Raw genomic sequence first — 23,567 nt, forward strand, 5'->3', positions numbered from 1 at the left:
TGCGCGACTTCGCGGGCGCCCTGGCGCTCTCCGGATGGGGGCGCTGCTCTCCTGTCTCTGCTCGCGGAGCTAATTCAGCCTTCCTCCTCCTGGAGCCGGCCCAGCTCCCAGGGGCAAGTCAGACGCGGAGTACCCCAGGGACAGGTTTGCTTCTCTTTTTCAATGACTGCACAAGAGCCAGACTAAAAAACTTCCTCTGAGACCTCTGCTAATTTGCATAAACGAATACATTTGCATGTAAATACGGGTTGTTATTCGATGAAGATGTGTTTGAATTTAATCATGTAGCAGGCACAAGTTGTTCGCCTCCCCTTCTCTCTTCTCACAGCCCCTGTACCTGTCACTACCACTTGGTACTGCTCCTTAGCTTTTGTTCCTCTCACCCAGCCATATTAGTATCCCTTCATAGCGCCCCCCTGCCCACACCAGGCACTTTTCCATGGGAGGCACAGATTTCCCAGCTTGAGTGAAGTCAGCTGGGTTGATTCAGCCTCGGAAACTTGTTTTACCAAGTCTTCTCTTTTACATCTCCAGCTGCAACATCATGTGGAATGTCATCATTTTTTCCTTTTCTTCTCTTTTTTCTTTTTTTTAAGAGAGAGCGTGAGCAGGGGAGAGGGAGAGAGGGAGAGAGAAAGTGAATCCCAAGCAGGCTTTATGCTCAGCGCCGAGCCCGACAAGGGGCTCTGTCCATGGACCCTGGGATCATGACCTGAGCTGAAATCAAGAGTCAGTCGGTCACTCAACCGACTGAGCAACCCAGGTGCACCCATCATTTTTCTTCCCAAGATAACCCCACCAGTTTCCTTAAGAAATCCTCAGCCCTGCTCTGTAGCTTCACTGTCCTGGCATTTAGCCAAGACCATCCTCTGCTTACAACACTCAGCTTCTCCGAACCTCTTTCTTCTTACCTGCCCACTTTGTGAAGGTGAACCCAGGAGACTCTTGCCTTCAAGGAGTAGAATGTGGAGTAGTGAATACGCAACCCAAAGTTCAAAGTCACGAGGGCCTTACTTGAAATGTTAGAGGATGCTGGGGAGTTTGGAGAAAGAAATACTACTTCTAGCTGTTCGGGGGAGTGAGGGGAGAAAGATCGGAGATGGCTTCTGAAGGAGATGGCATTTGGGCTGGACCTTGAAGGCTGGTTAGAATTTGGATAAGTGGGAATGGAGGGACGTGAGCAGTAAGAGCCAGGCCTGGGGCAGAAATGGGAGAGAGAAGAGGAGGGAGGGGTTTAATTTGAGGAAAGATCAATGAATGATTTTAGCAAGGATCAGCTTTGAACTGTTCTGAAGGCCTTAAGAGTAAATACCTATTGAACGAGAACCACTGGGGACCTGGGGTGTGCAATGCTCACTTGAGGTAAGTGAGTTCAGGGGGTGCCTACCTGAGGTTAGAAGAGCTCAGGAGGAGTGGAAAAATGAGGCTTTCAGGGGCACCCTCACCTCGTTCCCGGTCCAACAGTACCTCCCTGCTCTCATCATCAGCTGTATTTATAGCCACATAGTTTTGATGGCCAACCCCAGGCCTAAAAGGTCAAGGATTGTATCTGTTTACTGTCAAGTTCCAGGCGCCTAGGGCTGTGCTGGGTGCCCAGAGGCCTTGTCATTCTGCCTGAGGCCTGACCACAGCTGTGGCTTCGAAGAGCACATGGCTGGCTGACAGTGTCCTAGGAGGCAGGGTCTGAGGTCCCTGTTTCGTTCAGTGAGAGGAAGAGTAGCATTAGGTGGCATTAAATGGTTTCACCCCACTTGAGGCGCAAGTGGAATGAGAGATTGAGAACAACTAGACATCTAGGAAACTCAAACCAATGTCTGCTTCTAAGGCTCTCCCTTCCCCATCACAATGTCTTCTAGGCAGGCTGTGGTTGCCCCTGGTTCAGACTGCTCTGCCCACCTCTCTTACCCCCACTGGAATCTTGTTGGGCTTGGTGGTTCAGTAGTGAGGCCTCGGAGTCTTATAGACCTGGGTTGGAATGTGGGCTTGTTCATTCATTCATTCATTCATTCAGGACTGTCTACACGATTTGTGGGGGACCGTTGCCAAATGAAAATGTAAAGTTCCTTGTTAAAATATTATTAAGAATTGTAAGACCATAACAGCAGAGCATTAAACCAAGTGTGGGGCACTTCGGAGCGCAGGGCCCTGTGTGACTGCACAGCTCACACAGCCATGAAGCCAGTCCTGAGTTCCTTCCCCATGCTGCACAAGACGGGCGAGGGCACGGCCTGGCTGACGCTCAGCTTGGTATCGTCCCAAAGCTGCTTCCGCCTCCCTCCATTCTCCCCTCCGGATCTGTGGGTTTTACATTTAAGTCAGACGAGATGGGCAACAAACCGAACACATGTCCTATAACGATGAAAATAGTGCTTTTAAATGTGTTAAGTCATTTAATAAAGGAACAAGATAATTTCATATACAGTAAGTGCTAGGGAGAGATTCGAGGCAGGGTGCTGGGTCCACAGCGATTGGGACAGGGGTGGGGTCTGGGTGGTCTGGAGGAGCCTGTATTTGAGAGAGACCGGAGTCACACGAGGGGCAGGAGTGGCTTCCAGGCACAGGAGCGGCAGAGGTCTTTGGAGCAGCCAACCTTGGGTGGGTTATTTAATCTCTCTGAGCTTCAGTTCTTTAAAAAATGGGAATTAAAGTGATAAAGTAACACTCACTGAGTATTTGCTGTGTGTCAGGCACACAGCAAACGCCTTACACAATATTGGCTATTTCGTCCTCATAATGGCGCTCAGAAGTACCACCATTGTCCCCATTTTACAGAGGTGGAGACTGAGGTACAGAGAGGATGAGGACTTGCCAAGGTCACTAGCTGGTAAGTGGCAAAACCTGGACTTGCACCCTAGCTGAGTGGCTTCCAGAGCCCCCGCTCTCGCCCCCTCCATCAGGATGCCCCTTCCGGCCTCTCTGCAGTGTTACCGTGAACTGCATGTGTGGTGTGGTTCAGGACACACTGTAGTTTCCCGAGGGGCTCGGGTCCTCTCCAGTCTTGTTTTACCTGTGCCCTCCACCTTCTCATGCCTGTGGGTGGCTGGAGCCAGAGTCTGAGCTCATTGGCTTGTCAGTCACCCAGCACCATTCTGGACACATTAATAGGCAACCGCCTGGAATGTGACTTGGTTAGTGCCAGTCCTCGGAGAGTTGATGACCATTTTAACACCCACCTGCCTGCTGTCACTCACTCCACACCGACTGCGACCTCCCCTGGCTTCTTGAAAACCTCTACCAGGGCTGTGCCTCCTGATCCATTTGGAATGGGTATTTGGGCTCCATGGAGTCCCGGTTGCTCCTTATAGAAACCGGCACCACAGGGGGAGGAGAGGAGGGAGCGAGCGTTGCTTCAGTTTTTCAGGTTATAATGATCCCAGTAATTGAGACACCGAATTGCAGATTTAAATCGCTTGAAAGTAAAAATATCGTTTTGTAATGCCGGTGTTAATACTGTAAACATTAAAAACGAATTAAATACTTAGCTGTATTGTGGGGCACAATCGCCTGATTTTTCTTCCTTCAACTTATTCAACCAGAGAAAATGATTGGCTGCAATATGCAGATATGTTACCACCAAAAGTGGGTCTGGATTTGCCTGGGAGAAGTTAGTCACTTAATGCCCCTGCATAGAGGTAAGCCCGGCAAGGGTCGGGCTGGCAGTAGATTGTGGCCCTTTTCCGGAGGTGAGCTGTTTACCAAGATCGGCGGGTGTTTGAGGTGTGCCGGGGTAGGCCTCGGTGGGGTCCTAAATCACAGCCCAGCATACCTAGAGCCCCTCCGCTCTGTGGAGACGTCTGTCCTCTGCCCTGGGCCCTGCCTCCCTCCCTTCACTCTGCTCTAGTGGATGTCACCTCAGAGAGGTCCTCCCTGGCCCCCAGTTCAAGGAGTGGCCCTGCCACTCTTGGCCCCCGCAAAACACTAGTCACTATTCGACAGCAGGCCCTGGCGGTACAGTCATCTCTCAGTAAACGATCTGAAGAGAACAGACGGCATTAGAGTACAGACCCGGGTCCCCTGGCCTGCCAGGCCCCACCTGACGCCCCTGTAAGATTCTTCTCTTGAGAGGTCTGAGGGAGAAGGGTGAAGGGCAAATCAGGAGCAGATCGATTTCTGGATTCAGATTAGCCCTCAAACTTCCTGTCCCTTTCCAGGGCAGCCTAGGAACAGAAGAGGGAAGTTCTGAGCGATGCCTAATGAAAAGGACCCAACCTGGCCACAAGTCAGCCCGGCCTGGCTGGTGCTCAACTTGGTATTGTCCCAGAGCTGCTTCCCCCTCCCTCCCTCCCTCCCCTCCGGTTCTTGGCACCCATGCCTTCATTTCAGCTCCTTCCCTCATCTTCTGTTTTCTGTTTTTGGCCACAGTGGATGCAGATTTAAATCAAAAGTCAGAAGTTTAGATCATTTTGAAGAGCTGCTGATGAGTGGCCTTGCTTGGCCATTTGTTTTATTAGACCGCTTCCTGCACTTTCCAGCATGGGCTACAAGACTCCAGGCAGCTGGGAAGAGCGATGGGACTGCCAGGGTGCTGTCCAGAGGCCCAGGGCTTCCTGATGACATTGCGTCATGGAAAAGCTGTAATAACACTGTCGCTTCCTCTTCAATCACACCGCGACGACAGAGGGCGGAGGCAGGGCTGGGTGACTGGCTCCCAGGCTGCCCTTGTCCCCCCTTGGGGGGGAGGTCAGGAGAAGGTTATTCCTCTGCATCACCTGTCTCGAGGACCCAGTGAGAGCTCCTGGGGGCAGATGAGGCAGCTGAGGTAGGGAGACGTGAACCAGGTCCACCAGCGCTCTGGGCTCACCCTCACTGTATGAGGACATGGCCGGGGGAAGGATCTGCTCAGGGCCCGCAGCTCTGGCACTGCCAGGCCCCTGTTGCCCCCTGTGCCCCCTTATGTGCTCTTTGTGTCTTTCTTTCTCCTTCCTTAAATCAGGTATCAATTTGACATGAGGATCCTGGAGGTTATAATAGAGACTGACCGGGGTCTCATCAAACCTGTTTCCAGGCACACAAACTACATCTCAGCCTGCTGGCATCTGGGCAGGGCCCATGCATGGCTGGTTCTTGCCTATGGAATGTGTGCGTGCCTTCTCTGTGCTGTCTCACTCTTAGTCCTTGAGGCTGATTGAAGGTGGTGGTGTCACAAGATGAAATGTCCCTGGATGACTGTGTGGAGCGGAGGCTCTCTGCTGACCAAACCTGATTGTAACATGAAGCTCCTGTTATTGGGGAGCGTTTGTTATAACGGTTAACCCACCCTGACTAATCCCTGTATGTTTCTCAGTTCAAGGGAGAAGAGCGCTCCCCAGCACCGGGAAAGGGAAGCCAGCCAGGAGGCCCTTCTGGGCTTCCTGCAAGAGGGAGCAATAGAGGTGGAAGGTTGGGAGGTCCTTCTCAGTCCTCAAGTGCTGGGCTTTCTCCAGGTCTATCTTTATCTCTCTTAGTACCTCTTCACATTAGCCCCTGTGGCCCACACCCTCCGCTGCTGTTCCCTGAGCAAAACCCTTGATTCCTATTCCCACGCTCATCGATAATACCTGCCTTCTTAATCACCTCTCAGACTTGCCTCCCTTTCAAGGCACAGCTCAAACACCTCCATGATCACCCCACATGGCAGTGAGCCCTAACTGCCTCTCCTCTCCTGGGTAGCACTCTGTATGGCTGAGCAAACGGCTCCCATGCCTTGTCGAAGCCGCCATGGTATTTTCATATGAGAGGCTTCACTTTCTTATGAAGTCATAAGGTTCTTTTTTTTTAAAAAATTTTTTTTTTTCAACGTTTTTTATTTATTTTGGGGACAGAGAGAGACATAGCATGAACGGGGGAGGGGCAGAGAGAGAGGGAGACACAGAACCGGAAACAGGCTCCAGGCTCCGAGCCATCAGCCCAGAGCCTGACGCGGGGCTCGAACTCACGGACCGCGAGATCGTGACCTGGCTGAAGTCGGACGCTTAACCGACTGCGCCACCCAGGCGCCCCTGAAGTCATAAGGTTCTTAAGGATAACGACATGATCCTCACTCTTCCTTGTTTTCTACATCGGCCCTGGCACTGTGCTGTATGTACCAGGCACTCAGAAAGTATTTGTTGGATGGATGAATGGAAGGAAGGAAGGACAGATTAATGAAATCACAAATGAATGAGCTACTCAGCCAGATTTTCAAGTGTCTCTACCATCTGGGCTCACTCCACTTCTCTACTCTTCATTGTACTACTCCCAACCACAGAATCCTCATTCTGGATGGTTTGGCAGACTTGTGAGCATGCTGGACTTTTCCTTGCCTCCACTCAGCCAACCCCTTCCCTGTTCTTGTCACCCTTCAGCGCCCAGATGAAGTCTCACCTCCTCCGACAGTTTCTATGATGTGTGTTGTCTGTCAGCCGACCTCTTCAACTCTTAGGATTGATCATCTGCACCACACAGATGAATCCTCTGTATCATTGGGTACTGTCTTATGCGGTTTGTCGTCAGTTCATGTGTCTTATTCTTGCCCCCTCAACTAGAATCTATGCTCCCAAGAGCTGGATCTTCCCCAGTGCTTAGCAAAAAAGATGGACAGGGGAGAGCTTCTCAGGTCGGTGTACCCTTGCTGGTTACTAGATATTCAGGGCTCCCTCACCCCTCTTGCCATTTTAAAGTAAACTCCCATTGGAGATCAAATACATACATGGCCGCCATCTTCTCTACTTTCCATGCGTCTCTGTTCTTCTCCTTCTGTCCGGGTTTATGGTGCTTGGGTTGACTCATTCAGCTGGGTCAGCAAAGCCTCATATACATTTCAGACAGCAGCGACCCCTGTGAGCCCAGTGGTCTGGGACGCACAATCTAAAACCACTAGCCAACTTTGCCCCTTGCGACAAACTGCGCTTTTGTTGGTGACATCTTCAGGGGCAGGTGGGGATTTGGGCTGGGGCTTGAGTGATTGGTGGAGGAGGAAGAAGTCCTCATATGAAGGGTACTGTCAGATAAAGGAGTGACTAAAGGGAAGAAGGGTCATGTGGGCAAGAGTGAGCACAGCGATGGCAGCACAGTTAGTGACATGGGTGGCCAGCCCTAAAAGACTTGTATTCTAGCTGATCATCCCCCTCATCCTCAGGCAGGTCCCACAGCACCCAGGGCTGAGAACGGGGGCAGGAATCAGAAGCGAAGGCAGGGAGCTTTGGACTTGGTGAACCAGATTTTCAAGCAAGGAAGTGGCCTAGAAAAAGCAGCATTTAGGGCTCCATTTTGTCATTAGCAAATATTTAGTTTTCGGCTGACTTCCTTTTGCTACCCAACATACTTGGACTCACTTCTCCCACCATGGGTGCAAAGCATGCAAGTTAACACATCGTTACCTCAGCCAAACCTAATTAGGGAAGTTAACTTGCTTTGAAATCTATATAATGTATCCTAAAATTAAACAATGTTTTTTGTTTTTTTATCCAGGCCACTCTTTCCTTCTCTAAATGTGGATTTTGGAAAGTTGATGGTAATTAGCCACGAGAATACAGAAATTATTTAACTCTGTATTGTCTAAAGTTCAGATAAAAGGACCACCTACTTCCCAGGCCTGCTACCTGCCTTGTAGATGCATGGAAATATTGTATTAGCCACCATTTCCCACCCACGGATCCCCAAAGGATTGCAGGAAATCGGTGAACTGTTCTTGCTGTATACTCTAGTCAGCCATAAATTGGAACTTTCGTGCACTGTGATGATCAGAATAAACAAACAGAAAGGGTAATAAGGCGCACCAAATAATCACTGGTGACCTCAGCAATTTTATTAACAAATTTATTTCCCTAATTGGGTAACGTATCTTAGTGCTCGACTCAAGGGCATTGTAATAGGTTTCCACACTGCAGAAGAAGGAATTAATTAGAACTGTTTGCTCTTTGTTCCGTATTTACACTTGTCCACCAGTCTTGTAAACATTGCGCCTGGTTTCTTTGGCCCTCCAGGCTTCTCTCTTCTGACTCCCCCACCCCACCCCCAAAATAAATAAATAGAAAGCGGGGAGTGTAATGTAACATCAGTGGCTCATTCTTTTGTGCAATCCACCCCCACCTGGAAGCTGCATTTCATGGTTAGAGCCATTTTGTGGCCAGATTCTGGCAGAGTCATCACTTCCAATAGGTACCCGGAAGTCTAGAAAGAGACCCTTACCTCCACAGGAAACAATGGAGAACCTGGGGTCTTGATTTGCCTGGGCTGTATCTGGATTGACCTTGTCCATTCAGACCCTGGGCAGGAAGGTGGTGAGATGGGCAGATCTGTTCCACTTCTTCCTGCCCCACAGAGAATGCCTCTTAAGAAGGTAAGAGACAGTCATTCATTATAATGTTGTATCTGCCCTTGGAGTGGGCAGCCCATGCGAGCAGACAAGCCATACACTCATGAACGCCCTCTTCGAGTCTTCTTCAAGTAGAGTTTTTTGCCTCACAGCTTGCCAAGACTTCAGCATGACAACAAAAAGCATTTTTAAATGCGAATTCTCCAGAATCTCACTGTAATGCTGGCTTCTCACTCAAGCTGCAGCCTTCCAGTATACTCTAAAATGGTGCCATTTCACACTGCGTGTCCAGCCTCTGACGACCAACATTAGCATAAGATGCCAGAGTACATGGAATTATCTCCAGAGCTGGTTTCTTTAGCAGCCATTAATATGCCACGTATGGCTTTCGAACATGGATATAATGATTACAAAGACCTCTAACAGTGTCTAGAGTACCCCGGCTGCCAATAGGTCCCTTTTGATATCTGCGCTCCAGAAAAATCTGGATAGGCCCAACAAGCCTCATTCTCCCTCTTGAATATCCTGCAGGATCTGGATGAGGTTTTCCAGGCCAAAAATATAGCCTGGATCTGGTCCATCATAAGTGGTATGCTCATTCCAGGAGCCTTTGTATGTTGTGTGAGCAAAGTCGATCATCCGGATGTCAACTTTGGAGAGGCTTCCAGAAGAGCTGCCGTGGTCCGGCTGCAGAGCCTCCGGAGGATGCAGGCCCTCTGAGGTCCTTTCTGGCAGCTCCTGCCCATCATAGATGATGAGGAGAGAGCTGGAGTAGAACCGGTACGAGCTCTGGTTCCGAATGACCGAGAGGAGGGCCCGAAGCTGGCGCTGGATGGGTTCCAGGAGCTCTGTCCGGAGGCGGGTTCCATCATGCAGGAACTGATGGAGGGCTTGTCTGAACCCCTCAACAGAGAGTTTTCTTCCATAATACTTGTCTTTGCAGAGAAAGTGCTTCTTATCAATTTGATAAACCTTCCAATAAAAAGAGAAAGAAAATGTGAAGAATTGCCAACTTAAAAAAAATATTGTCCCTGCTATGGTTGCAGTGTTACAAGCTAACGTGATATATAAACAGATTTCCGGGAGATGCAGGGCAAGAGTGGCTGAAATGAATGGAAGGATGATCTTTCATCAAGCACCAGTGGAACTTTCACATTTTAAAATGCTTTCTGTGCAAGCCTTTAATAGGAATCCAAGGTGTAAAGATCCTTCACCCCACAGAGGTGACCCTCCACCCATGAGGAAAAGCTTTGGATTGCCTTTCTTGTGAATTTCCAATGTCATCCTCCAAATCATGATTTAAACCCTGGCTTCTGGCCCTCTTCAATTCAAATATTAGCAAACCCAAGCTAGTAAGCTTTAGCAGGAATCTGAAATCACAGCCAATGGCCTTGGAAAGCCAACTAGATTCAATTTTCCCCAATGAAGTTTATAAAGTCCTTTCTCTGCAGATTCTAAGGAAATAGTCAGAGCTCTTGGGGTAGAGCAGGGTGACTGAAGAGAAAAAGATAAAAAGATGGGCTCGATCAGGTATGGATCAGCCAGTGCAGCTGAGGGGAGCCTGGATTGGGTGGGTGGGGGGTGGTTCACAGCAGGTCTGTGGGGCTGGTGGGTCCTCCTTGGCACCAGCTCCTCTCCCCTCCCCTGTCATGTCTTGGCCACAGGAAAGGAGCAGATGGAGGAGATGCTGATTGGGGGGACAGTGGCAACCTCTCCCATTTCATTCAGATGGCAGAGGCTGTACCGAGGCCAGTGGCTGGCATGGCCATGACTTGGCACACCTTTCCCTGGCTCACCTGGGAAGGGCAGCCCATACCTGGCCAAGACAGTTTCTCAGGTCTTTCCTGCCTTCAGATTATGTGATATGTTTCTACCAGTGTGGAAAAAAATCAGAAAGATATGATAGACTTGCTTTGGAGGGCTGGAGATCGGCTGCTAAATTAGCCGTCATAAGTACACGACGGGTGTCACTGTCTAAATAAATCAGATCAATTTCAGAAGATTTGAGGTCCAGAGAGAGATTCCATTTACACCCCAAATCATCACACTGCATTCTCCTGAGGACTGCGTTCCAAGCCTCCCAAGGGACATCTGTGCAACAAATTTATAGACTCAACTTCCAGCTTCAAGGGGTGGCAGTTTCAATTAAGGAAAGCTTGAACGTGTACCGTCAAATCGGTGTCTGGTTTTGCTTTGAGGAGATAGACTGTAAGAGTGAACGCGTGGGGAAAGTTTATTCTTCCCGTTCTGCAGCCCCTCTGCCACAAGCCACATCAGAGCTGCAAAAAACAGGGTAGAGTCTGGGCAATAAAAAAATTAACCGTTCCTTTGCCTCCGCTGAACAGGTTACCACCTTCCCACTTCACTAACCAGAACAGGCAGCGAAAAGCAGAAAAGGTGGAGGAGGAAGAAGGAATGGCTAATAAGAATTCAAAGAGCAGAGTGCCTCAACAGCCCCTGAGAAGGAGAGGTTCGACTTTATCATTCAAGTAATTGAGGAAGCGGAGTGCGCCGAGTGAGCGAGTGAGTGGAGAGACTCCTTTTCAGCTCTTTCCTCAGCCCCTGCTCACACGCTGCGGTCAAAGGTCTGCTCTCACTGTGGGCAGGACCCACGTGGCTGCCGGGAAGTTCAGCTGCCAGAGACCCTGAGATGGAGTTTAAAAAATGGTGGATTTTTGACACCACTATCCTGAAAGTGTCTCTTAAAAAAAAATCCCAGCGTGTCACAGACCAGGATATGCATTTCCGGGGCGGAAGGGCTGTGCCCGACTGCCTCCTGTGTTGCTTCCCAAGCGAAGGGCTCTGTGGGCAGTGGTGGCAGTTGGGAGACACCCTTGCCCCACAGTGGACGTGCCAGGACGCCCCGTCCTCCAGCGGGCCCTCTGCCACCTACCTGCATGCCGCAGATGCGGACGCCCAGGCAGGCCGACGTGCTCTGAGCACACTTCCTCATGTGACGGGCCTTCTTCTCCTCGGACACATCGTCCCCGTGCTGCCGGGTCCCCATCTTCAGGTCAAGGATACAGGGGTACTTGTACTGTGACACGACGTTTTCCAGCAACAGAAACCCTGGTCACGCCAAGTTCAGGAAGGCTCCGAGGACGTGAAGGCCCCCACCCTGAGTGCCAGTCCTTCTCTCCCTTCTCTCCTTACAGACAAGTCTGGCGTCCCTCTTAAGAATTCAGGTATTAGCTTTGCAGGCTGCTTTAATAAGTCCATTTACTTAGGGGGAGTTTATGAGCTTGTGAGCTGCTTTTCCTTTTCCTTTTTGCTCTGAGGTTGAAATTTAAATGCGGGCGTGAAATCCCTGGCAGGCCATGCCCAATTTACATTTTATGGCAGAAAATCATAAGGCTAAAACCTCAAGTCACTGAATGGGCCAATACCTTTTGGGAGAAGTGGGTTGATGTTAGCTTTGGAGATGAGTTGCAGGAATATTAATTTCAGCGGAGTAATTATCCTGCAAAAGCTTCTTAGGGATTAGGGTTGCAGATGTGTCTTAGTAAACACTGTGAAACCAGTCACTCGTTTGCAGGAAGGAGCCCGGCGCTGACAAAGGGGCATTGCAAGCCTAAATGTGCTCACTGAGAACATGGCAGCCTGAGGATGAGGGGGGAGTGACTCCTCTAAGAGTCCACTTAGGGGCACTTCCCTAAGGGGGGAGCCACACCCCCTCACGCCATCAGCTCCACAGGAAGACATCTGCAGGGAGGATTTGGAGGGATAGAAGAGGGGATGGGGTGTGCCGCCCCCACCCGGCGTGGCAGTCATCATTCCTGTCTGCCCCCAGAGACCCCTGGCCCAGCCCGTCCTTGCTTCCCTGGGTGGCAGAGCCAGCAGCCTGACCAGATCCCAGTCTGACTTCCCCATCCGCTCTGATTTTTTTTTTTTGGAGAGATGAGATTTCTTCTAGGTCCTAGGCTTGAGGGCTTGTGCCTCAAAGTCTCCCTCACGTGTCAGTCTCTGTCTCGCCACCCACCCCTCCCCTGGCCCTGGCCCTGGCCCCCTCCCACCTCCGTCAGCATGGCTGTTCTTAATCCCCACCCCCACCCCACTAGGGGGCAGGGAGTGCGGGCAAGGATACGATGCAGCTGGTTCTCCGGGTACTCAGTGCACAGGCGGGTCAGGTGGGCCAGGTGGCACTGCAGACCCCACGGGTTAAAGCTCCTCCTCTCGGCCTGGTTTCCGTTAGCATCTTCTACCAGCGAGGACACGTGGGCGTTGAGGTGGAACTCTGACCTCAGGAGTGACGTGGCTGAGCTGTGGGCGAGGGAAGCGCACGACAGTCAGGGCACCGGTGCCTGTCCCTGTGACTGGGCTCTCCTGGGCTGGACGCTGAAGTGCACTGTCCTGGCTACTCTCCAGGAAGCCTGCGGGGCCTCGGAGAGTCCCTCCTGCTGCATTCAGGCCCTGGGCACCAGATCAGGCCACACTGCCGCCCTGGCAGGGGGTCTCTCTAAACCCCATAATTCATTAGAGCGTGTCACCTCATCAGAGGGCTGTGGTGGTTTCAGTTCACTTGTAAGTGATCTGGATTACTCTCGCACTATTGAGGCAACATAGCACGGGGGCGGCGACCCTGCCTGGAATCAGAAGTCTCGGGGGTTAGGCTGTTTGTGTGCCGTGTTGTTATTTCCTCGAGACCTCAAAATGCCAACAGGGGTGGGAATCAGGGATCCTTGGTCCACCCTCTCTCCTGTCCTGTGCACCTTGGCTTCCCCATTTGTGAAATGGAGATAATGTGTACCCGCTTCCTGATGCTGAGCCAAGAGGCTTAATTACATCCGCTGTGCTCCTTGGGGAAGGGAGGTATTTTCATTGTATTAGCTCCCTTTTGTTTCCCCGTAAATGGTTTATAAGTCCCCAGGGGTGCTTTCCATCTGAGAAAGGTCAGCTAACAGTATCAGAGGTTTTGGAGACCTCTCCAGGACCTCGGGTGCCCCGAGCTCCCTGCGTCTCCTAGGTCCCACAGGGTGGCTGTGTTGATCTCTCTCCTCGTCCCTTCCTGGCCCTTAAGGAAAGGTGATTTCTGACTGCCATTAGCCACTTTTCCTTCGTGTCAACTGTTCTGGGTCTTTGGATTCCACCCCCTCCCCCCACCAGAGACACTTCATGGTCTCAGTGAAACAGGTATGTAATCAAACAAGCGTGTACTAAATGCCTGCTCTGTGCAGGACTCTGCATGTGTGGCAGCTTCTGAGAGAAAGGCATCGGAGTCCTCCCTCTAAAATGGCACGAACGGAAGTCCTTTCGTTTCTTTGGTCACATTGGTGTTTCTAGATGGAGCCTTCATCTGAATTTCTCACTTTCTTGGCCCCATTGGGGAGCTGCTAGGCTTGGCCCAGGTGGGAGCGGTGCTGATCCCCAGTGGGTTTCTGTCATCCTGCCAAGTGGCCCTCACCTCTCCTTGAATGAGTGTGCCAGCTGAGTGTGCTGCCACTGGGCGAGGGTGTGGGCGCCACCGCTGCCGCTGGTGGTCTGCTGGAGAGTCTGCCATATTGCCACTGCCGCCGACTCCGTGGAGACCTTGAAGGGCCCCCGGTTCTCCTTCAGTGGGTTCGCTACCAGGCTGAGATGGCCTCGGCTGTCTTTTCGGAGATGCACCGTGATGGTGCCTGCAGAGCACACGGGGGGAGGGAGAGGAGGGGAAGACCAGATGGAATTTACCTGGTGGACACGTGACAAGGGGTGACATCCTTTTGAATTGTAGTTTTTAATGGCACTGATCGACCTCTCCGCTTCCCTAACTCTCCTCTCAAGGAAGAGCTATGGGGACTGTTCCAGAATGAGCCCAGGGCCATGGAGCCTGCAAAAAAATAGCCTTGGGCTGATCTGGGCACAGCCTCTGCTTTATTGCATCTCTCTGCCCTTTCATGCTCGCAAAGCTGGTCCTGTACATTTTGTTCTCGCCTTCTGGTTCCTCTGGGCACAGTGGCACCTTCCCAGTGACAACACCGCTCTTCCAGAGGGGCCCAACTTTGGGTCATCAGAGCCGGTCCTCTGCAAAGAGGGCCCCCTCTCCCAGGGTGGCTTTGCGGGAAGTTGGGGCCCATCCCATGCCTCCCCTTTACCTCCTTCATCATCCTTGCTCTCCCTTCCTTTAATCTATGTCTGACCAGCTCCTGCCAGGAAGCTCGCCTCCGCCTTCTGGGGGCTCTGCTTCTCTGTTGCCTTCATTTATACCCTGTCTCCGCCCCATCTCTGGCTTTAACACTGATGCTCACCATTTCCTTCAGTTAGACACATAGCACATGAATATTATTGACAGAACATGGTTCTTTGATATAAAACAGAGGACTGGTGGGATTTCTCCAGCTATGGTACCTCCTGACCATCGGTGTTTGTAATCAAGGCACGACAGCCTGCTCCAGTCGCTGCTTGTGAGAGTGAAGAGGGTAAGGAGACCCAGTGAACAAATGTGCTAATTGGGCTTCCCCTCCACGACGTCGGCCAGGTCAGGTAGTTAGCTCTGGCGTGTATGTCAGTGCTTCTGTGGGCACCCCCTTTTGGATTTCTTAGAGGGCACAGCCCAGGTCTTCCTCCGTGGGGCTCAGTATCAATGGGTGCTCAGCCTCGCCAGAGTTCTGGTGGAGGTGGAACCCTATTCTCGGTGGTGGCAGGAGACAGCCATGTGAATGGTTTTGTGAGGACTGGATCACTGGAGTTCTTAGTTCCCTGTTCTTCTGCAGCTGATGCCATGAGTATTCAGTTTGCTCCTCCTCCCACCAAGCTTCTCTCCGCCTGTCTCCAACCTGCCTTGTGCCTCAGAGGCTGACCCTGTGGGGTGCACCAGTGGCTTCCTTGCACCCCCTCCCCCCCGCCCAGTTTCCCATGGGTTTGGCCATTGGAGGACGTTGGCACTGGCAGGAGATGGGGCGGGGCGGGAGAGAGGTCGAGGTACTTATCCCAGCGTCATCCTGTCCCTCTGTGGCCTTCCTCTTGCTGGGTCAGTGACACCACTCCCTGACTTTGGCCCTTCAGGTCTAGGGATGGTTACAGCCTTGCAGTGGTGCTGGTCCCTGGGTGCCTCGTCACCCCCAGTTGTTCCCTTAATCCTGCATGCCCTTCTACAAGCAGTCCCTCTAAAAATTCTCTTCATTTAAACCCCTTTAAACACACTGCTCATTTTCTGCTGGGACTCTGACTGAGAGAAGGTGGGTTGCATGTGATCATGTCCTCTCAGGTATTCATTTCCTACTCCGACCACTTGGTCACTTTCTCAGCACAAGTGGTAATTTCTGCTGAACCAGCACTCAAGGCAGCTGATTTCCCTGCTCGCGTCCCTGCCTGGGCTGGTCAGGGCGGACGCTCATTTTCAGGGCTGCTCTATAATTCAGCAAGTCGCTCTTCAGGGCCATCTGCGTCTGGCTCAGCGGTCTCTCTGGGCCAGTCCTGTCATCTCAGATTCCCAGTGCCCTAATTTTGCAGCCTGACAGTGACATGCAGTTTTTTTCCAGTTCCTTTAAAAAAATTCCGCTCTGCCTCAGCATCTCTCAGGCCCCTGAGTCCTGTGAACTAGTGATGATACTGCTAGTAATACTGTACCTGAACCTGGCATTTTGTAGTTTACCTGCACACTGGCACGCATCTCTTGGTGGAGCCCGCCTGAGCTGTGCCGCTCGTGAGAACAAGGGCTGATGCAGGTCAGGGCAAGAGCTACTGTAGTGATAATCTCTGCCAGGTGCCAGCATTGCATGCTTTTGCTTTGTTTCCACTGAGTGACAGTTAGCCTGTAAGGTGCTTGCCTGTGGTCACCGAGACTCAGAGAGCTGGAATAACTCGCCCGAGGTCACACAGTTTGTGAGGAGTGGAGCTCTGAGAAGGCCACACCAGGTGCGGATACGGAAGAAGGAACAAGCTGTACCACGGAGCCAGGGACTTCATCGGGAGACTCCGGTGTCATCATGCTGTGTTTACTTGTGTGTAGACGAGGCACACTCCTGCTGTGTCCCTGTCACATTTGTTTTGGCCATTCTGTTCCGTGGGAACAGACAGAGAAGCCATGAGGCCACCAATGTGTGAGAGGGTCATCAGTACAGAGGGTTGGGAGTGCCGAGAAGCCTGAGGACATGGTGTTTACATTTCCATTCCTGTTTTCTCAGGCAGGAGGGTCTCTGTGCATGATCTGGGGAGGAGGACTGACCTAGAAACCAGCACCAGGCCCCAGAGCCACCACTCCACAGTGGAGAAAGGAGAGCACCGGCCTTGGTGCTTGTCCTTGAGGAGCTTGGAGTCTCCTGGCTGCCTGGGGGAGCCCTGGATGGTGTGCCAGCCAAGGGCAGGACCCTTTGGGGACTTGTAAAGTTCAGCTCACCGTCTGGCCTCTCCCATCTGTGGGACTGTGGTGCCAAGCCTGCAAGAAACCGCTGTCTCGGGGAGCCTCAACCCCAGGAGTCTTCCCTGGAAGGACAAGAAATGTGACCTTCATCCGCTTCCGTAGGCTCCAGCTCTTGTCTGGTCTCATCAGATCTGAGTGTCTAAATAAATGGAGGCGAGCAGAGGTGCAGAGAACCCAAAACCAATAAAATCCAAAAGGCATTTCTATTTCTCATGTTGTCAGAGCTACACAGCCAGACTCCAGGTCTGTGCCTTCTTGCTCCGGCTTCCTGCACGCCTCTGGCTCTGTGTCCTTATCTATCTGCCTTCCCTCCGTCTCCCACATCACTCTGCAGCTCAGCCCAGACCTTCCTTCTGAAGCCTGAGACCCATAGCAGATAGCCGCCTGGCTGTCTCAACATGCCAGCTCTTTACCAAAGCAGCGTGTCAACGGAATCCAGACTCCTCGGGCCCTGGATTGGTTTGTAGTCAAGAATCATGTTGGGCCCGGCCTGGCTTTCCAGCTTGCCTTGTGTGTCCGTGGGAACTAGGCCTCAGAGGGCCATGGGCTCCCGGCACTCTGCTGCCTCTGCCTGGCCAGGGGAGCCCTGCCTGCCTGCTCACCAGCCCTCCCCAAGCACCTCAACCTGCAGCCCTGCCAGCTGGGCAGACAAGAGTGCTTATGGCCCAACCGCCATGCCCGGAGCATCTCAGCAATTTTGGTTTGGCCAAGCAGCTTCCCCAGCCTCCATGAATATACTGTCATGCATTTATTTTTAAGCTCGTGAGAGCATTTATTTGCCGGTGTCTGTAATATGAATCTGGCTCATCCGTCAACCAGCTGGACCTAGAAGTACGTCCTTGCTCACTCAAAGCTGACAGGTACACTGGGAGGCAGAGGGATGCAGCCCCTAAGATGTCATGGCCAAGGAGCCCAGCAGGAGGTCGAGGCAAGCTCCTGGCATGGGGAGGCTACCCTTGGGAGTGATATCCCTGCCTAACACTCCCTGATGCCACCACAGCACGGGGCAGTGAGAAGGGAGAGGGTGTGCTCCATGGCATTGCAGTGGCCACTAGAGAAACAACCCCTCTCTCTGGGGCCATTCCCATGGGGGACAAAAAGGGAAACCCCCCTGTGGCAGCCTTGTGGGCCTTCGAGCCTCCCTGATCTAAGGTCACTAGCTGAGCGGATCAGGGCAAGTCACATCCCCTCCTTTGTTGGGCTAGATGACCCCCTGAGCACTGGCATGTGAGGAGCCCATCTCTTGGGTGACCGTGCTGGTGGAGCGGGTCTGGGTGCCCGAGAGCCCACGCTTGGGAGCCAGACCTCAGAGCTTTGAATCCTGGCTCTGCCTCTCACTGGCTGTGTGGCCTGAGGCAAGTCATGTCACCTCTCTGTACCTCAGTTTCCTCACCTGTGAAACGGGGATAATAGTAGTAGCTCCGTCAGAAGGTTGTCGTGAGGATTGAGTTAACACGTGGAAACTACTGAGTGAACACTAAGCTGACACCACTTTTCTTCTCCGGTGAAACAAGAAGCCCGCGCAGCCCGAGGGCCCTTGTAGGGACTGTTTCCCATCTAAAACCTGACCTCAGCAACCTGTTCCAGGCATCTGAGAGTGTGAGGGTCCTGGTTCGGCGCCTTTCTCTAGTGTCTCCCTAGATGTGTGTTTCCTTAGGTGGTGCCTGGCCTGTGGCACCTCGTGGATTGTGTTCTGGCTGTTGAGTGAATCCGTGTTTCTGCATCATTGAAACCTCATGTTTGGGTGTCGCCCCAGTGTGGAAGCTCTGCCTCACCTTCAGCAGGGCTGTGTGGTCTCGCCGGAGGGTGTCATGTGTTTCCCTGACCCAGTCCCCTCCTGACTTGTGTGGAAACGGCATCTCCTAGGGGAAGGCAGAGACTGAAGCATGCTCTATGGCCATTGATAACACGTAGCTGTGATGCCTTGGCTGAAATTAATCTATCAAGTTATCAGGGCCCTAAGGCAGGCAGTACTGGGGATGGGCCCAGCTAGAACTGGGAGGCAGGGTGGAGTAGGGGTCTGGACAGTAGACCAGTGCCTGAGGGTGCCTGAGAGTGGTGCCATTGTTCTCCTGCCCAGAGGAATGGGCACGTGTAGATGGGACACAGGGAGAGCATCAGGATGGGGTCCTGCAGACCAACGAGCCTCTTTCACTTTCCTGCTTTGCCTGTGGCCGTCCTGGCAGTCTGTCTCAGCTTCAGGGCTGTGTCCAACAAGCGTGAAATGCTGTGGGCAGGAGGCCACCCCACGCAAGATCCTGCCACCGCTTTGCTAGGTTGAGTTTAGTTGCAAAAGGACAGACATTCATTCCAGTGGGTGCTCTGACAAGATGGGCAGTGACCCACAACTGATGGGCAACACCGGCCTACGGCCCCAGAGGCCCCAGGGGAGGCCCACACAGGCTGCACACCACCTGTCCGCCCGTCTCTCAGTGTATGATGCTCGTGGGTCTTGTCTCAGACTCTCAGAAGGTCTTGGCAGGCTGGGGCTGAAGCAATGCCTAGGGCTCATTGACCCCCTATCAGTCAGTCTCAGTCTGGAACACGCTAAATACACATTCCTGGACCCTGACCCCAGGGGTTCTGGTTCACAGGTCTGGAACGGAGCGTGGGAATCTGCATTGTAACCCACACACCAGCAATTCTGGTGAAGTTGGTCAATCCCAGGTCACACTCTGAGAAACACCCATAAAGATAGGCTCTATCCTTCCCAAGTATCTTCATCATTGAAATGCAAGTGAGTTTTTGACTGACTTATTTGGAGATTATCATCACTTTTACTACAAATGCTTAGATAATGAGGGCAGAAGCTTGTAGTCACAACATCTAAACACCTTTAAAAGAGATTTTTGGGCACTCATCCCATTGAGGGGCTGGAGGCTGGCAGAGCCCTATGAACTGCATTTACTGAAGGCTGGGTGTGCACAAAAAAGCCTGCCCCATGGATGCTGGCCGGCTGCCAAGAGTGCCCCTGCCTGGAGTCCCACAGACGGCAGCCCTCCCCACCCCGCCTTCACTCCCCAGAACCCACCTTGTGCTCGGATCTAGAACATACACTGCTCTGTACCCAGTTTCCCCAGCTAAACCTCAAAGACAACCCATGGCCCTGGCTTTGCCACAAGTTGAGGGCAGCAATTCTGGTTTTCTAAACCTGTCAGGTCCCAGCTCCTTCATGCCCTGACCCAGGCCTGAGGCTCCTCTCACCCGCCTGGGCCTCCAGAGGTGAAGGAGGCCTCAGCCCGTCCTGTCTTTCCCAGCCCTGGTCACGGGACCCAGCCATGGCACTCCTGAAGCACAGACCGGATACCCTAGCAGAGCAGGGTGGGGCTGGGGTATCATTTTATTCCGTTCTCAATTCCTCGAAGTCTGGTGGCTTGCGCTAATTTGTAGGGTTGCCAAACGGCATTAGACTCCAGGCCCAGAGGCTTGAAGGGTTCAGAGAAACTAGGACAGTGAAGGTCAACCGGGCTGTGGGAGGGGGGCGTGTCTCCATGGCAACTCTTACACACACCACCCGGCACGAGGAAACGGCGGGCGCACGCGGCTAGGCCTCACCCAGTGTGGCAGGCACAGAGCCGTGTCTGGACACTCACCTTTGTACTGAGGAGTGAACCGCTTCATGGCCAGAGGCAGGGATTCGTAGAACCTCTGCTCCCGGGAGACGAGGGGCTTGCACACAGTGTGCTCGTCATACTTCATCACGCTCAGGTGCCCCCCGACCTGGTGCAGGAAGGGCTCTAGCTGCACGCCCACTCTGGCATCCCCGGCATCCGTGCTGTCCTGCACAACCATGTATCCACAGGAGGAAGGCCTGGGGTAGGGGTAGCGGCTCCTGGACAGGAGGCGGGCTGTCAGTGTTCCCCAGCTTTCTCCTTCTTGGCCTTTGCCACCGTCAGGGCACAGCTGTCTCTCTGTGAGCCTGGGAGGGGACCCCTGAGAGCAGAGGAGGAAGGTAGAAATGACATGAGGGAGACGGGGTGCTGGGGGAAGCAGAAGGACCCACGGTCCCCAGCCACGACCCACTGGTAGTTGAACAAGACTGTAAAGAGACATCAATCACTTCCAGAATAATCTGTTGCAAGAAACTGGTAACAGTGATTGGCTCCAGGGAGCCAGGATGAGAGGTAGACTTCTGTAAATACTGTTCTGTGCCTTTTGAATTTAAATACTGAAACAATTAAAAAAAAAATCAAACAATACACACAACTGCAGCCTTCCAGAATGCAGAGATTGTCTTAACTCCTGTCATGGTTCCTGCCTGCCTTTGGGAACGTCCGTTCCAGGCCCAGAATAGAGCAGAGTCCCCGCTGTTGGGGCACTCGGCCTCTTGCATGGATGGGCTTAGGGGGTACAGGAAAGCTTCAGTTTTGTACGGCACAGCTGTGCACATCCGTCTGCATCATGGCTCCACAACATAATTGCTGTGTGACCTTGAGAAGTTACCAAACCTCTCTGGGCCCCACTTTCCCCATCTATAGAAAGAAATAGTAAGGATACCTACCTCATGGACTTAGGACAAAATTGAGATAAAGCCCATGAAAAGGTTAGCTGAAGGCCCAGAGTTAACGACTCAATAAATGTGATTTATCATTATTATTTCTAGCATTATTGCTGTGGCAGTCGTATTTTCCCAACAGCTCTGGGTTGTAAGAAAGGGAGCCTTTCTCACTGCCGCTTTGCACGTGAGGGAATTGAGGCGTGAAATGCCCTACCTGGGCTCTGGTGCGGACCAGGAGCAAGGCAGGAGCAAAGTGGGGGCCGCCTGTCTCTGGGCCTTGTCCTCTGTTCCCTGCTGTTCCCTTTCCCTCCTGAAGGGTGGGCTTGCTGGAACTCTGGGCTGGAAATGCAGCCCCAAAAGACTTCCTGACTTTGTCTCAGGAGAGTGCCAAGGAGACACTGTGAGGGGAGGCTCTTCTGGCCACATACGTCCTGTCCTGTGTGAGAGGACATTCTCACAGGGGTGCCCATCACCGCCGAGTTATTAATTCTCTTCTCCGCTGGACTCCTGGCCACGGATGCCACCAAGCTAGGCAGGACTGGACATGATTAACATTCTAAATGACCTTCAGTCCAGACCACGGGCACGGCCAGCTGGCTGCATGCACAGAGTACCTATCAATTTGTTCAGGACCCCAGCCCAGAGACACCCCCGCCACCCACCTAGACCTCTGGCACCAGGTGGCAGTGAAAGCCTCAGCCCAGCCCATTTATATGCCCCACAGCCCTACAAGGGCCTCTTTCACGTTGGCTACTGTCTTTCAGGCCACAGAGTGAGTGCCCCTTTAGGAAGGGTGAGGCATTTTGTCTGGTATGTGCCTTTGCTTTGCTGGATGCAGGGTGAAGCTTCTGAGAGCTGCCTGCGTGGCTGGAGCGTGACTGGGGAGGTTAGGGCTGTGGGGCCAGGCGACAGGTGTGTGTGTTGTGGGGGTGGGAGCTGAGGCCCGATGGCAAGGGGCCGAGCTGACACAACACCCTAGGCCTTAATCCCGTCTGCTCTAAGACGGCACAGACAGAACCCCATTTGGAGCCTGGTCCACAAGCTGGGAAGGTGGTAGGAGGCATCTAGATGCAGAGGCAGATCAGAAATTGGCTCGGGGATCAGTTGGTATATGACAAGATAGCACAATTGTTTGGCAAACCCAATTCTGCTTGCAAATTTGGCGAAGGCAAGAAGGAAGAAAGAAGAGAAAAACCAAAGTGGCCCAGGACCAGCAACCAGGCCTGGCCTTGCTGAGCAAGCGCCGACAGGTCCATCTGGTATCCCAGGCAAGCCCTCGTGCAGCCGCGCTGGGCGGCCCACCGCCCTTCTTCCCCACGCTCCTGTCTCCCTAAGGAGCTCTAAGGACATCAGTGTCACCTTGCTGTGGTGGTGTGGGGAGGAAATAATAAATGGTGATAAACCCAGAGTGCTTTCTGTGTGCCAGGTCTCTGTTATATAGATCAACCCAGTTAAGCTTCACAACTACCCTATGAGGTAGTGTTAGCAGTCTGTTTCACGGATGGGGAAAATGGGGCACAGAGAGGTTAAGTAACTTGCCTATGTGCACGACGCCGTTAAGGACGGGGCAGGGATTTGAACCCAGACACCTTAGCCCCATAGCGCATTTACCCGCCATGCTGCGGGGATGCTGAGGGCTGCTGTGGATCCACTTTGACAGTCAGGAAACTGAGCCCCAAGGAGGCTGGGACTTGGCCAAAGTCGCCCGCAAGTCACTGGCTGTGCTAGGACGGAACCCAGGTTTTCTTGTCCCCCAGGCCTGGTCTCTCCTTTCCTGACCACCCCTAGCCTTCCTCCTCCAACCTGATGAAGTAAGTGCTTGTCCTAGTGGTGGGTGGGCTCCGTACCTCTGCAAAAACCATCATGAGGGGTCCGGGGAGGTCTACCTATAGAGCTGGGGCTTGAGGTACTTTCTGGCTAAGGATGTCAACAAGACCCGAGAAGCACTGGCATTCCCAGATGTTCTCAGGAGCCCTGGCTGAACTTTCTCAGAGAGCGCAGAGTGAGCCAGGAAGACCCTGGGTCTCCGAGGCAACCCATGGCACAGCAGTGCAAACTTAGGGTGGGTCGTAGTGATGGGGAGTCTGATGGGTAGTCAGCCTGTACTTAAAAAAAAAAAATCTAGACTTGGGGCACCCGGCTGGCTCAGTTGGTAGAGCATGTGACTCTTGATCTTGGGGTCATGAGTTTGAGCCCCATGTAAGGCATAGAGATTACTTAAAAAAAAAAAAAAGTTAAAAAAAATCTAGACTCAACAGGGCGATGGAGATCCTTCCTCTCGAGGGTCTCCTTAGGGTATAGAGGAGGTGATAGCATAGTACAGTATGATCTGGGGTTCTGACACAGGTTGGTGCGAAGGGGCAGAGGGAGGCTGGAGGGCAGTGGCATTCACACCAGAGCACCTGCCTGAGCTGGGCAGGTGGGCTTTGTGCTGCTCAGGGAGGCACACCATGGCT

General features: G+C 52.6%; 1 protein-coding gene and 1 long non-coding RNA gene across 3 annotated transcripts in view; one reads left to right on the forward strand and one right to left on the reverse strand.

Annotated features, from left to right (window-relative positions):
* The window catches only part of LOC131514051 (uncharacterized), an 8,376-nt gene extending 364 nt beyond the window's left edge, over positions 1-8,012 (forward strand). Inside the window, exons 2-3 of one of the 2 annotated variants that reach the window (XR_009262909.1) lie at positions 2,773-2,824; positions 7,429-8,012. This is a non-coding gene — a long non-coding RNA (uncharacterized LOC131514051). Of the gene's footprint in view, positions 1-2,772; positions 2,825-3,105; positions 3,482-7,428 lie in introns of those variants that run through there. The other variant, XR_009262908.1, reaches the window with a different exon arrangement.
* The window catches only part of IP6K3 (inositol hexakisphosphate kinase 3), a 22,749-nt gene continuing 6,905 nt past the window's right edge, over positions 7,724-23,567 (reverse strand). Inside the window, exons 2-6 of the mRNA XM_058733604.1 lie at positions 20,207-20,546; positions 13,677-13,890; positions 12,360-12,535; positions 11,169-11,344; positions 7,724-9,247 (exon numbers count right to left, since the gene is read on the reverse strand). Of these exons, the coding sequence (XP_058589587.1) occupies positions 8,780-9,247; positions 11,169-11,344; positions 12,360-12,535; positions 13,677-13,890; positions 20,207-20,405 (1,233 nt within the window). The 5' untranslated portion in view covers positions 20,406-20,546 and the 3' untranslated portion in view covers positions 7,724-8,779. The remainder of the gene's footprint in view (positions 9,248-11,168; positions 11,345-12,359; positions 12,536-13,676; positions 13,891-20,206; positions 20,547-23,567) is intronic.

Source organism: Neofelis nebulosa, chromosome 6, assembly GCF_028018385.1.
Source record: "Neofelis nebulosa isolate mNeoNeb1 chromosome 6, mNeoNeb1.pri, whole genome shotgun sequence".
NCBI classification, from domain to species: Eukaryota; Metazoa; Chordata; class Mammalia; order Carnivora; family Felidae; genus Neofelis; species Neofelis nebulosa.